The 15,440-nt window shown below is 31.9% G+C and overlaps 1 protein-coding gene across 1 annotated transcript in view; it reads right to left on the bottom strand.

Annotated features, from left to right (window-relative positions):
- Positions 1 to 15,440, bottom strand: part of CSMD3 (CUB and Sushi multiple domains 3) — a gene marked incomplete at its 5' end in the record, with an annotated part of 1,439,134 nt that overhangs the window by 935,528 nt on the left and 488,166 nt on the right. Inside the window, 2 exons of the mRNA XM_007955674.2 lie at positions 810 to 897; positions 8,009 to 8,086. Coding sequence (XP_007953865.2) covers positions 810 to 897; positions 8,009 to 8,086 — 166 coding nt within the window. The remainder of the gene's footprint in view (positions 1 to 809; positions 898 to 8,008; positions 8,087 to 15,440) is intronic.

Genomic DNA, 15,440 nt, shown 5'->3' with positions numbered 1-15,440 from the left:
AAAATATAGATTCTTATTCAGTATATCTGGGGTAGAAATGCAAATTCTCAGTATTGGTTTGAACCAAAATGAACCGGTCTGAAGTCCAATAAAATAAATACTACTTTTAAGATAGACCTAAAACTTATGCTTAAGTTATGGTCACTTCTTAACAATAAAAATAAAATGTCTATAGAACATTGCTGTACAATTTCACAAGCTTTATAGCCTTTGACGCTCACTTATGATGTAAATTTGCTGAATGTTCTGTAGGAAAAGAAAGCAATACACTGGAATTGAGCAGCTTACCCAAGATCAGAGAATTAATAAGTAGCAGAATTTGAATTAAACTCTTGTCTTTAAAATCCGAATTCCATGATTTTTCACTTGCACATGATAAGAAAATAATCATTAAAACTCCAAAAACAATGTCCTGTTAAATTTGATATCTTATTTAACTTTTTGTTGTTGTTGTTATGTGCCATCGAGTCAGACCCGACTCATAGTGACCCCTCTTGGGTTTCCAAGGCAGTATCACTATGGAAGTAGATTGCCCCATCTTCCTTCCAAGGAGTGGCTGACGGGTTTGAACCACCAGCCTTCTGGTTAGCAATCAAGTGCCTTAGCCACTATGCTACCAGAGCTCCCCTTATTTAACTAGTCACTTTAAAATAATGAAATATTACTGATAGTGATGCACCAGTAGAAAATCTAGCTATCACAGTTCTATGTTTTAATACACCAGGCCTTCATCTTCATATTATTAATTTTTAAAGTTAAAATTAAAATTTCACAATATAAACAATGGAATGAACAATGGAAAACATTACCTAAAGTCTGATCCAATTCTCTTCCCATTTTCTGGTTCTCCTGGATCTGGGCATAAATTGGAAGCCGTTTTAATACCTCCCTCATTTACTGTAACAATATGGGGTTGGGGGGAAAACATATGATTAGAAAATCAAGAATTATATTCACTTAAATTTTACATAGAATGTATTCTTATATTTTCTAATAATCAGTATAGTTCAAGTACAGGAAGTTAAAGTATAGCTTTACTCAACTAAGGCAAAAACATTTTTTTTTTCTATTTGTAGACCTATTAGGAAATAAATTTAATCTTGATATCCAATGACTTATATACTATTCTGAACATAACACATTAATACTTTACATTTCACCCTTAATTATTATTAAATTGCAAAATTTCTGAAAAGGGCATTCCCAGGTGCAATAACGTTCAGTAATCAATGGTTGTAAGAAAACCACTACCTTTCATGACAGCATCATATGAGACACTGTCATTTTTAAAGTTTCAATAAAAAAATAAGACATTCTAGAAAAAGTTTAAAATTATTAGCACTCTGTACCTGTATATAACAGAGCAATTTTGTCTGCTCATGGTAAAGTAAAACAAAGCCACAAATTACCTACAGTGCATGTCACTGAATTATTATTCTGAGAACCAAACCAATGTCTTTGCCATGTAGCGATTTTCATAACTAAGTTTTATTTTGCCATTATACACATTTTCAGCAGTTTTTTCAGAGTACCCAGTTAATGAAAGATTGATTAATAGTATCAGTGCATGTGATCACACTGTATAAATGAATTCCCACAATAGACTTTTTAATAGGAAGATTAATTAACCAGATAGTTCTGAAATATCTGAGTGATATTGTTTTATAAATTAAGTCTTTTGTGAACTGAAGAATAATTTCTATTGTTTTGCCCTTTTTAAGACTGTAATAGTGCCTGAACAGAGGAACTCTAAATATCGCAGAGGTCCTCATTTCATACTGTTCATCAGAATTATCTAAGATGCTTTGAAGAGTCAAGATGCCTAGTTCTACCAGACCTATTTGAATACAACTTGTCTAGATGGTGCCCAGTGCATCACCTGTGTGTGTATATGTATGTGTGTGTGTTTACCTTCAAAGTGATTTTAATGTAAAGTTAATGTTGAAAGCCTCTAGATTTCAACACTATTTAGTTTAGATTGATCTCTAAGTTCAAATTGAGTCCTTTGCATATAAACACAGCGATCAGATAATTGTCTAACATTCATGCCTGTCTAATGTGGCCATTTTCTTAATTGGACATAAAATTTTGCATCTTTCTATAATTCCATAAAATTATTTATATATATCACCAACAATATCCTTGTTGCCAACTTTATTATAAATACTTTAATCCATGTGAAATTCTTGCTTTTCTAGGTCTTTTGACTTGTTATTTAAGTCTTTAAATTCCTGCTTTGTGGCTATGCCTTTCTTTTGGCAATTACACATGCATTTGACAATTTTAAAGACCCACAGCTCTTCACACATCATATTTTCCTCATGGCTTGAAACTATTTGTTTACTATGACTTTTAATCTATGGTTTTGTCATGGCTTCTAAGCTCCTTCCTTGCTACTTTAATCGTCTATTAGATAATGCCACCAAAACTCTCGTTGTCACCTGATGTGACTGTTCAAGTCCATCCTAATTACTGTGACTTTTATGACTCCATTATCATCTACCTCCAATCCATTTTGAATATGAGAGGAAGACTAAGCTTCCTCATACAAAATTATTACTGTTAAAACTTTGTATGATTCTAGGTTTGCTACTATACCATTGGGAGCTTTGGTAGCATAGTGGCTAAAGCACTTGACTGCTAACCAGAAGGCTGGTGGTTCAAACCCACCAGCCACTCCTCAGAAGGAATATGGGGCAATCTACTTCCATAGTGATACTGCCTCAGAAACCCAAGGAGGGGTCACTATGAGCCGGGTCCGACTTGACGCACATAACAACAACAACTATATCATTTGCATTTTCCACTAGTCACTAAGATGCATCTATCACTCAATTCTAACTGACTCTTCACTGTTCTGTTTATTGATTAGCCATGCTCATTCCATACATTTGTTTGTGTTTTCTCTGTGTCTCTATTTTTTCCCTTTTACCTATTACAATTCTCACTTCCAAAACTCAGATCAAGTCCATTAGTTTGAAAAGATGATCTCTAAATTTTCCAGAATTTTTGAATCTCTCCTTTATTACATAATTCGGAGTACTGTATTTGCACATTTTATATTCACTCTTTAAATTGTTGTTTTATTATAATTTCATAGTTTCATATACCGTAGTTATTTATAAAGTTGATAAAAGGGAGAGAAATTTAGGTTTATATTATATCTTACTGAAATCTAACGTCTTTAACATGGAGTATAGAGGAAGAAAAAAGCTGGTATGGAGGAGATTTAACTATTTATTCTATTACAATATGCAACACAAATTATTGGTTAATATACAAGTGATCTGTGAATACCTTAGAAAATAAAAATAATTGAAAATCTTTTTTTTTTCCACTTCATTATCATTATCTTCTCAAAAAGTGGGACTTGGCTAAGTTTTCTATATGATTTATAACAATAGCTAACACATAGTACTAGCTGTGCATCAAGCACTGTTTAATGTGATTTATAAGTACCAGACAATGTGATTCTCAAAACCATCTTAAAGGTAACTACTATCTTTATGCACCTGTACAGGTGAGGAAATTGAGTCACTGAGAGGATAATATCACTACCCAACATCATATTACTAACTAGTGCCCAAATCTGGATTTAAATGCAAACTTTGTAGCTCAAGAGACTGTACTCTTAAACCCTGAGCCTTATAACCATTCAAGAAAGCTTATCAAGGTAAGAAATTGTCATTAATTAAAATTCAGAGCAGTTTCCCAAACTACTTATCCTAAAAGGCAAAGCATACTTATTTATAATCCTCATCATTTCCATCTATTTAATCTCAGATTCTATGATTTTAATCACCAAGACTGTTTCAGTCTGTTTGGAAACGTCATAGGAACCCTTGTTCTTGGATGGCTGCACTAGATGAAGGACTTCCCAATTTAAAACATAAGAATAGTGGCATAATCTGCATGATACATATTTTTATTATTTCTTAAATAATATACTTAATTACACTTTAGTGAAAAATATTTAGAATAATAATTTAATTAGTGTCAAAGTATATAATGTTTTGCTTCTCATATATTTAGATATTTCTGGATTAGCCGTAGCTTAAGGCACTGACTGCTAACCAGAAGGCTGGCAGTTCAAACCCACCAGCCACTCCTCAGAAGGAAGATTGGGCAATATACTTCCATAGAGATACTGCCTTGGAAACCCAAGGAAGGGTTGCTGGGAGTCAGATCTGACTTGATGGCAGTGAGTTTTTTTTTGGGGGGAAGTGATGCCAAAATTTCAAATGAAGTTAGTATTTACTCAATCAGCTGTTTTCACTACACAATGCAATTAAGCAATTGGAGGTACTTATCACTTTTATTTCTTTTACTCTGAACAGAATGGTAAGAATATGAGTGTTCTCTGAAAGTTTAATTTCACGGAGCGTGCGCTGACTGTTAATAAGAGCACCTCATATGGGCAATACTTTTTTTGCTATTATATTCAAGGATATTATTATTATTACTAATGAAACATGAGTCCCTTTTACCCAACAATTAGAGACAAAGAAAGGAGAGAATTATATGATTTTTAATTAAATTGCTTTTCTTGTAACATCAGAATATCTGTGTTTTATGTGTTTATAAGACATGCATTAGAAATCTCAATTCCTTTCAATATTACTGCATAATCTAGCTTGAAAAATGCTTTAATATCACAGTACAATATTGTTATTATAAGTATGTTTTCTTAAGACTTCTGATTTTATATAATAAATAATCTACTCTTAAAAAAGTAAAAATAAATTGATTCTTATGGAAACTATTGTCCAGATTACCTTATACAACTGGATATATGGCCACCTTTATTAAGACTTTTGTATTATTTCTTTTAACCTTTGGTAGACCTTGTAAACAGTGGCGCTTTTGGATCTTGATCAGACCCCAAAGGTCATGAGTGTTGACGATCTTGTCATTTCACAGTAACAAAATTTATATTTTAAAAAGAATTGGCTCTTTACTCATTTAGCTTTCCAGTATAATGTCATATCCTGGAGGGCTAAAACTATATTTTATTCATTCCTTTACTTTCTCAGTGTAGCATAGTGCTGCATGGAGGTGTAGCTCAAAAAGAGTTTTGGAATGAATGGAAAATGTGAATGAATGAAACTATGGGTTTGAAGAAGAGGATAGGAAAATAATGCATTTTGTGAAGCTCAAAGTTTCTTTAAAATTCCACTTCAGTATTCTAAAAGAACTTATTAGAAAATTAGTAAGGCTAGTAGTTCATCAATTCTACCATTTAAACTCATGAGTGCTTGTTACCAATTTTAAATCAAAAAACACTTTTCTCTTTAAGGAGAAAACCACTCTTTCCAATAAAGAACAACTGGGGTGGATAGAAGTTATTTAAATTGCAACTACTAATGTAGCAAAAAATAGGAATTAGCTGTTTAAACACCCAAATTCTCCCCATGAAGACTACTGCAGCTTCCTGAATCTCTTGTTAATTCATTCCTTGTTAAACTTTAAAGGAGCCCCATAGCTAACCTTTTAAGCAGTGTGTGGATTTTAAATCCTCCAGGACTGTGTTCACCTCTGGAAGTTATAGAACTTACTGTTTTTCAGGACTGTGTGCCTTATTTATTTATTTATTTTCTTTTGTCACATGAATGTCAGCAAAGCATAGTCTATCTTTAATTGGTTTATCCCACATTAAATAAGTGATATCAAAAGACATGAAGACTTGAATAATTATTTAATAACAGATCTATAATAATAATACCATATTAAAACTACCTTGTCCTTTGTTATTTTTCACATAAAATACAATGGATAATTGCAAAAACTGCTTTAAAATTATGAGAGAAATTACTATTTTTGCCTCGCAATTAACCTTTTAGGCTCATGTTAACTTTCCCCTGGCATTTTTAAAGTAAATGTTCTTTAAATAATACTCTTTTTTTTCTTTTTTTAAAAAATCAGCCTTTTTTTTCCCCCCTCTAATGAATGTGTAGGAGCTCTGGTAGCATAGTGGCTAAGTCACTTGCCTGCTAACCAGACGGCTGGCGGTTCAAACCCACCAGCCACTCCTCGGAAGGAAGGTTGGGCAATCCTACTTCCGTAGTGATACTGCCTCGAAAACCCAAGGAGGGGTCGCTATGAGTCGGGGCCGACTCGACGGCACATAACAACAACAACAACAACAATGAATGTGTAATGTCTAAGGTTACTATTGTAACCCATGTCCAAGAATAATGGAATAATATATATTTCTACTAATGAGATATATAAACAATATAGAATAGTATATACATCTTATAGTATTTTGATAAATCCTGTATTTGCTGATATAAAATGTCTGAATTCCACAGACTACCTGCAAGTGTGCAGCATGCAGTTTATAAGTGGCATTTGTGGAACCAAATGGGAAAACGATGAACCAGTCTTAAATCACTCTGGCAATGTTTTTCGCATTTATATTTTCTAGTATGAGAAGTAAGAAGCTCTGGTGGTGCAGTGCCTAAGACATTTGACTGCTAACCAGAAGGTAGGTGGTTCAAACCCACTAATCACTCTACGAAAGAAAGATGGAGAAATTTACTTCTGCAAAGCCTTACCACTTCGGAAAACTATTCTGGGTAGCTATGAGTCAGAATCAACTCGATGGCAATGAGTTTGCTTTTTCTGGAGTATAGTATGTTTTTCTCTTCAAGATATACCAAATACTATTATATGTGACTCAACTATTGTAGCATTATTTATTTTCCCTAAAACAGTATCAATCTTATAAATATATATTTAATCCCAAAATAATTTATCAAGAAAACATAATTATACAGGTAAATATTTGATTTCCTTTTGATGTCTGCCACTGTCGGTTTAGTATTCTCAAGTGTAACTAATAAGATCATATTTTAAAATTTTCACACCTTGGTGTATTTGATACCATACATGCATCAAATTTATTTCTTTATAACAGAGGTAACTGCTCAATGTGTGTCATTTGCTGTTTTATATACAAGTGGATAAATATGTTGATAAAATCCTTTTCTGATATGATTATACTGGATGACTGTATTTAACAAATAACTATAAACTTATCTCCTCACATGATTTGGAATTAAGGAAAAAACAAAAATGTGGAAAAATATAGTCTCTCTTCAGAATAATATGCAAATATATGTCATTTATGATAATTACTCTCTTATTTACTATCTAAGTGTCATTTTAAAAATTAGGTATTTTGCCATAAATATCTTCTTTCAAAGCTGTTAATATGTACATTTGGAAGAGTAAGGTAGAACACTTTTTCCAACTGCTGTTTATATATAACAACAAAAACAAAATGCATCACTCTCCTAAAAATAAAATTGTTTGTTTGTGGTAATATGGATTAATGATATAATTCTGATATTCTTAGTCTCAGATTCATGGGTGGAATTCAGTTCCCTGAATTTGTAAGCAAATTTATGTGTTTGGTAAGCACTTAAATATGTATATTTATGGTCATCATATCATGAAGTGTTCAAAAGTGAACAACAAAAACATCAGTTAATTAATATATTTTCCAATAACTATTGACTTAAAGAGCTTGGTTAAATTAATTCTAATTAATAGTAATCCTGTGTTTTTAAATTTAACAATGGTATTCTAAAATAAGTTTTCCTTAGAAGAATTTTATTTATGGTGAAATTTAGATGCGTTCAAACACAAATTCTTACAATAAATCACAATTTTTATGAATTTTACCCATTTCCACCTTCATATCTTAGAATTACAAATGTAAAGTGTCATCAACACACCAGTTCAAAAGAGCTTTTTATATTTTGAGGAATGGACTAAATTTTATCAGAAACAATTTGAGCTTGGGAGTTTACCGCATGAATCTATAAAACTGGACACATTTAAATGCAATAAAATATTGAATAACCACCATGCATGTTATATAGATATTAATGCAGTTAATCTGGTAAATACACAAACATTTTGATAAAACACACACAAACAACACAGACAGCACAAACTCCACTCTTGCACCAGAAAAAGTAACAAAAAGGAGTACACTCACAGATAGAAAATTTGTTGCTGTTGTCTTTCCCTGGAAACAATTTAAATCCTCTAGATTTAAAATCTATGGCCTTTTTCACTAGTTAAGAAAACAAACAAAAACATGTATCAGGAAATACAATTTTAAAATGAAGACCAAGTTAACAAACTTTGTTAGCACAGAAGAATGCAAGTTAAAGAAACTGCTTTCTTAAGCCTGACATAGGGCACTCAGATGAAAATTAACAAGGAAAAGAAAAAAAGGAAGCAAAATAATCACTTAGTAGGAAAATACTAAGTAGTAAAAAAAGTTAAAAATATTTTATAGAAAGAAATCTGTGTACACATATATGTATTTTAACATTATGTGAGTTTTTTGTATAAAAACAGTATATTAACATCATATTAATCATAAACCATTTAAATTTATGGAAGTTTAATAAAATAAACAAAAGTAGAGAAAGAAAAATGTTGGGACATTAGAAGAGTGGGATATATCTATGGATTTGGTTTTCTAAATAAATATATTTTAGGTAATTAAGCCTAAGTGAACAATTTGGACAAATGTTTTCAATCGTATCAGTGTAAAAGTATCTTAAAATACCTTTTAAAATTCCCACCAATAAATATTTCCTTTCATTAATAATGTTTTTGACACCATTATTAATGCAAATCTATATTATACCACATTTATGAAAGTGAATTACAACTATTAGGAATCTATCTAAAATATCTTGTTATATTTTCTCTTATGATACTGACCACCAGTATCGTAAGAGCTTACCGTAGTTCATTGTACACTTATATCTAGTGTACACTTATATCTAAATGGATAGTTTAAGAAAAACAGATAAATATAAATTCAATGAAATAGCTTCGAAAACATTATTTTTAAACTTGGAACATTTAAAAATGTTTTTTCAAGGAATTTGGAGACAACAATGAGTTATTTCCTTTTATAAACTATAAATTATTTGATTAACTATACTTGCTATGAATTTTTTTAAAACTAATAGTTCAGAACACTATTTTATTTAAATATTTAAATAATAGCAAGTGAAATAAAGAAAATATATTTAATTTGAAAACCTCTAATTAAAATATGTTTCAATCTGAGCTAATGAGATATTTAGAACTTAATTATTTTCTAAAAAAAACAACTGGCTTGAATCAAGAATGCAAGGGATATATTTAAATTCTTGAACAGAATTATAATTTAGAATATTTTACATATTGCTTTTCATCAGATTTATAGTTAAGGATGACTGCTGGAAACTTATTCAGTAAGGTTTTGTTCATGGTATGCATATGATAAAAGCAAAACAGATTGTATGTTAGTTTGCAGTGATCATTTCACTAATTCTATATCGCCCATGTAACCAATTAGTTCTAAATGTTTTAAGTTGATTTTTTTCTTGATATTAATACGTCCCATAATAGAAAGGTAGAGACAAAAAGTCTGATGGTTTATGGGATGTAGAGTTATGAACAAGCCATGCATAAAATATATGGAGAATAAAGAGGAAACATCATTTGGGTGGGGTTTAAAAGACCTGAATCTTAACAATTATTTGTTATTTGATTTTGGAAAAACAGTTGCTTTTTTACCTACTTCTCATCTTTTAAAACACAGTTATGGCTAAATGATCCCTCAGTATGTGGTTGAGATTCTTTATCTGTGACCCCTTAGTTATAATCAGAGTGGCTGCATCCCTCTGAAGTGATGTTTTGGTTGCGATTTATATCCTCTCAACTCACTGTACTCAAAAATTCAACTCCACTGCGTGTTCACGTCTTCTAAATTTGGTTCTGGCAGTTGTGAATTTTCCTGCTGTCTCAAAACTCTTTTCAAAAAAATTTGCATTTTCTATTTTGTGGCATCGTTCTACTCTCTCCAGTCAAAAGTGAATTATAAGTAGGACTTCTATCTGTGTCTTCCAGTGTGTTATAAGATTTGACTTAAATATTATAGACGAGTTCGTAGAATTCATAGTAGTTTGAACATAAACCTGGACTTCTTAAAGAATTTTTTAAAAAAAGAATTGAAAACTTAAAGGAGAAAATTGCAGAGGGAAGAAAATTCTACCAATGAGCTCAATGCTATAAATAATATCATTGAGAAAAGATGATGTTCAATACAGAAGAAATATTGTGTGGAGGAGGAAGAGGTAGAATGTAAACTCTAAACTTAATTGTGGGAGTGATATCAGAAACAACACTCTAAGATAACAATATCTGAATACCTCTAGCTAAGAATCTGTCACATCACATGAAGGCATTTAAACAGTTTTTTATCAATGCTATTTTCTTGCTTTGAAATGGGCAAAACATTTTTTAAGCACCTATACTTCAATTCAAATTGAAGATAGAAACAGCAATAACTTTTAAGGAATAAAACATAATGGTAACTATAGAGATAGATCCAGAAGATGGAAGGTCAAGCGAATGACCATTTTTAAGTAATTGAAAGGCATGGATGGAACTGATATAAAATTCCAATTTACAAAAAAAATTATAATAGGGTAAGCAGTTAACAAATATTTTATATCTTTTTAAAATTTAAATAGAAGGAAGGCATACTGAATAAGTCAAAAGGACAAATATTGCAGGTACTAAATGCAAGACCCTGCTCTAAATCGTATTATCAATAAAAATGCCAAACCCTAAGTATATACCAGAAAAACATAAATTTTACTTTGTATTTCAAGGTATATTCATTCAATCCCAACATATCACCAAACACTGAGTGCTTCTAATAACTATATTTAACTTATAAAATTAACTTGACCTTCATAGCAGGTGTATTTCAGTAATAAGCAGGTAAAATTGTTATAGTGAAAATTAAAATGCTAAGCTATTTTATCAGAGTTTAAGATAACATTGAAAGACATTGTGTTATTTGTGACAATTCTTTCCAGTGCTTAGTGAGCTTCTCAAAGGCGGGGATAATATTTCATTCAGGTTGTACTTTATGAATGTATGATTGAATGAATAAATGAAATGTTATAAAGTCTGAGTCATTTAATTGAAGGCATTTGGTTGGACAAATCTTACATAAACACTAATCAGGAAAAGAGGAAGTAACAACGAATGTTCAAGAAGGAGCATTTTCATCAGGCTGGCTACTTTTAAATACGTAAAACTATGCATGTTTTAAAAATTTTAGAAAACATTATACGCAAGATTTATAGGCATATATGTGTATGGATCCATTTCCTAAATAATTTATTTTTTATTACTTTTATCAAATTTTTGGTTGACTATGCTTTTTTCTTTTAGCTTAATGGAAATATTTTGCAATAGAGAACAGAACTAGCAGAAGAAATATTAGATCAAGAATTAAATCTAACTTGCACTCGTTGTAAGGAGACTGAAAAAACTACTCAGCTACTATAATCCTTAGTAGAACACAGTTTAAAACCATAATAGTGGATCACCTCTCTGGTGTCTTCCAAATCAATTATTGTTCTGTTTTCCTCAATATCAACTTGAATTCTAAATTGCATTTTAAAATTTACAAAGCAAAACAGGTATTGATTAAATGTTATTTAAAGCTCATATAACTCCCATGTTAATCAGCTAAAGTCACATGTTTGAAAGGAGAAAATGTTTAAGAACTCAGCTGTGAACTGGAAGTTCAGAGGTTCAAACCCATCACCTGGGAGACAGATGTGGGAATCTGCCTCTGTAAAGATTTACAGCCTTGGAAACCATAGGGGCTAGTTCTTCTCTGTTCTATATAGTTGTTGAGTTGACATCTACTCGAAGGCAATGGGTTTGTTATTATTGTTATTATTATTATTATTAACATTATCCATATCGGCACACATATGAATGTTGTTGTTGTTGTTGTTATTTGCCGTCGAGTCGGACCCGACTCACAGCGACCCCTCCTTGAGTTTCCGAGGCAGTATCACTATGGAAGTAGATTGCCCCTTCTTCCTTCCGAGGAGTGGCTAGAGAGCTTTATGTTGTTTCAAATATCAACATTTGTGCTGATGCATGTAGTATATGACGTTTTTATGCTAGAATCTTTGCCAGTGTAAGATGAGAACATGTGGTAGAAAATAGTTCAGGGATAGTACATTTAGTTTTGAGTGCCAGTCTTTAATGTTAGAATGCATCACATTACAGAGAGGTGATAAATAGGACTCAAACTCAGTTGAATCACTGAAAAAATTGACCTTTAAGTAGTGCTTCCATCACTTGCTGTGGTTCTTATGTGCCATCAAGTCAAACCTGACTCATAGTGACCCCTCCCTGGGTTTCCAAGGCAGGATCACTACAGAAGGAGATTGCCCCATCTTCCTTCTGAGGAGTGGCTGGTGGGCTTGAACCACCAGCCTTCTGGTTAGCAATCAAGTGCCTTAGGCACTACGCTACCAGAGCCCCTTCTTCCATCACTAAGCTTCTGTAACTTGGTCCTAAGAGGTCTTTAGGTTTCAGGTTCCTTATTTGAAAATAGATGATCTCTGTATTATATCATCTGAAAAGTCATATATCCATAATTTATGATTCTATTTCAGTGCTCTGTGTATATTCAGTGAAATTTTATTACTTTGCAGAATATTTGTATTAGGAAAAAAAAGAAACACAATTTTAGTATCAATGGGTAGAAGATTTTTTCAGTTGGAAATGTATACTTTCAAATTCATAGGGGCTCCTATAGAAAAAAATCAATGGCATTACTTATTAAATGTTATCTGAACATCCCAGAGTCCCTCTCTTTCCCTACTTAGATTATATTATAGCACAAAAATGAACATAAAATGAATGCCATATTATAACTTTATATTTATCTTAATCTTCCAAGGTTACAGTATTGATTTTGATTATAAAGTATCTTGGAAGTAGCAGTAGCTACATTATAAATCAAGTCAGATTATGATAATTTGCTTGAAAAGGGAAAAAAAATATTTTCAGCAAGTTTATCATTTGCATTTCATTGAACTATTTTGGTACATTCTTGTTTATTTTTCCTTTACTTTCAAAATGTACAATAATGCCTTCCTCTTCTTTTGTACTATGTCTGATATCATGATGCTTTCATATATAATTTCTATTTTTTATTTGGAATTAATTAAAATCTTATATTTACATTCCATTTACACTCAATACATGACCTATAATAATAATAACATGTTGTTGTTTTTGTTGTGTGCCATTGAGTCGGACCTGACTCACAGTGACCCCTCCTTGGGTTTCCGAGGCAGTATCACTGTAGAAGTAGGATTTCCCAGCCTTCCTTCTGAGGAGTGGCTGGTGGGTTTGAACTGCCAGCCTTCTGGTTAGCAGTCAAGTGCTTTAAGCACTATGCTAGTTTAAGTTTTTTATATTGGAAATTACAAGCAGCTCTTGTGCACATGTACATTTACTTTTCAGTGTATTGCACATCTCACTATCAACAGTAGATTAACTAATATGGATTCTAAGAAGGAACACATAGAAAAACAGTCACTGGACTAAAATTTACATGAACTTATATTTTACATAAGACGTAGGGCAAGTTGGGTAACTCATCTACTCAATTCTAGCAAAATTATTCATTTCTCTGCTAAGAGAAAGGTTGGTCTTGAGTAGCACCATAAATGCCTGGGAAGAAAGGTCGGGGGATGTAACCTCAGAAACACCAGCCATTTAAAACTCTATGGAGTTCTACTCTTCACACACATGTGGTCACGTGAGGGTAAGTTTACCAGAGGGTGGCTGATTGTATGTAAAGTAAAATATGAAGCAAAAGGAAGCTTCATGTTATAAAAATCGTCAAGTTCATCTCAGAGGTCAAAATGTGTTTAGAGGTTGTAACTGTATTTAATTTTGTTAAGAGGACAGATTTTGTTTGTTTGTTAAAAAGGTAAGCAATGGCTCCACATACCAAGCCTAAAAACATTACAATTTAACTTTGTTTTTTAAATGCCCAAACAAAACACTTCTTGAGGATATATTTAGCATAAACCAAAAAATCCAAATCCATTGGCAATGAGTCAATTCGGAGTTACAAAGAACCTACAGCAACCCTATTAGATAGACTGCGCCTGACCCAACCCATGATGTTTTCGATACCTCATATGCATGTGAAAACTGGACAATAAATAAGGAAGATCAAAGAAGAGATGCCTTTGAATTATAGTGTTGGCAAAGATTATTGATATGTAAAAACCATGGACTTCCCCAGAACAAACACATTTGACTTGGAAGAAGTACAGCAAAATGCTCCTTAAAAGTGAGAACGATGAGACTTCCTCTCATCTGCTGTAGACATGTTATCCGGAGGGACCAACCCTGGAGAAGGACATCATGCTTGGCAAAGTGAAGGATCAGCACAAAAGAAACAGATCCTTAACAAGATGGATTGACACAGTGTCTGCAACAACAGAATCAAACAGCAACAGGGTGCGAGACTGGGCAATGTTTCATTCTGATGTATATAGTGTCACTATGAGTCAGACCTGACATGATAACATCCTACAATAAACAATAGGACAGAGTAGAATTACCCCATAGAGCTTCTCATGCCTTAATCTTTATGGAGCAGAGCTGAGTGCCACATCTTTCTCCTAATATTTAGCTTTCAGGCTGCTAATTTGTTAAAAAACATTAAAATTTACCATTTTTTCCCTACATAATATAATGACCAAACAAACATGTCTTGAGAACATATTCAGCAGAGAGGCTGTAATTATTAACTGCTTCTTCATAATGCTTAGCACTAGAAAGATAAATAAATTTTTCAGATGCTAGAATAGAATCAGGTAGCATTCTTGCAATGTGTGCTTTATAATCTTTCATATAAGATTAACCATTGGTTTAATAATACAAATTTCTGACAAAAGCATCTTTGCATTACACATATTGCTGTTGAACAATTTATGAAAAATTATCAAATATATAGTGCAAATAAATCATATTTCTGGAGTACACAGGGTAATGATAGAATAGAAAAATCAGTAGCATAATATTAAATGGCTTATGAATCTTTGAGTGGATTCTTTGATTTCACAATCTATTAAAATAAATCAACATAAACTGAGTATAAGGAGAAATAATACTTGCCACTATTTGATGAGGAAAATAGTAGTACAACTAAATATATTCATCAGCACAGAAAAAAATCATTTGTAGAGAAATACACACTAGAAATATGTAAGAACCAAAATATTTTAACTTTTTAATGATGGAATTAGACCAATTGAGTTTATTAAGAAATGTTACATATTCAATGTTACAATTATTTTAAAACTTAATATATTCTCCTTTTTAAAAATTGCTGAAGGTAAGTACTATATAGTTCAATTACCCCAATATTATATTAAGACATAAATGGTTTGTCCTACCATAGCAATTTGTGACTAGCACTTATTCTCACATTCAAACATTTATATATAACCTTTGTGATGTTCTAATGTTTAATTGAAAGACCTTTAATAATTACATTGTGTACTACTATGCTTAAA

This window comes from Orycteropus afer, unplaced genomic scaffold (assembly GCF_000298275.1).
Source record: "Orycteropus afer afer isolate SDZICR_OR568_19922 unplaced genomic scaffold, OryAfe1.0 scaffold00530, whole genome shotgun sequence".
Classification (NCBI taxonomy): domain Eukaryota; kingdom Metazoa; phylum Chordata; class Mammalia; order Tubulidentata; family Orycteropodidae; genus Orycteropus; species Orycteropus afer.
Note: the sequence above shows the minus strand (reverse complement) of the source record. Positions and strands in the feature narration are given on the sequence as shown.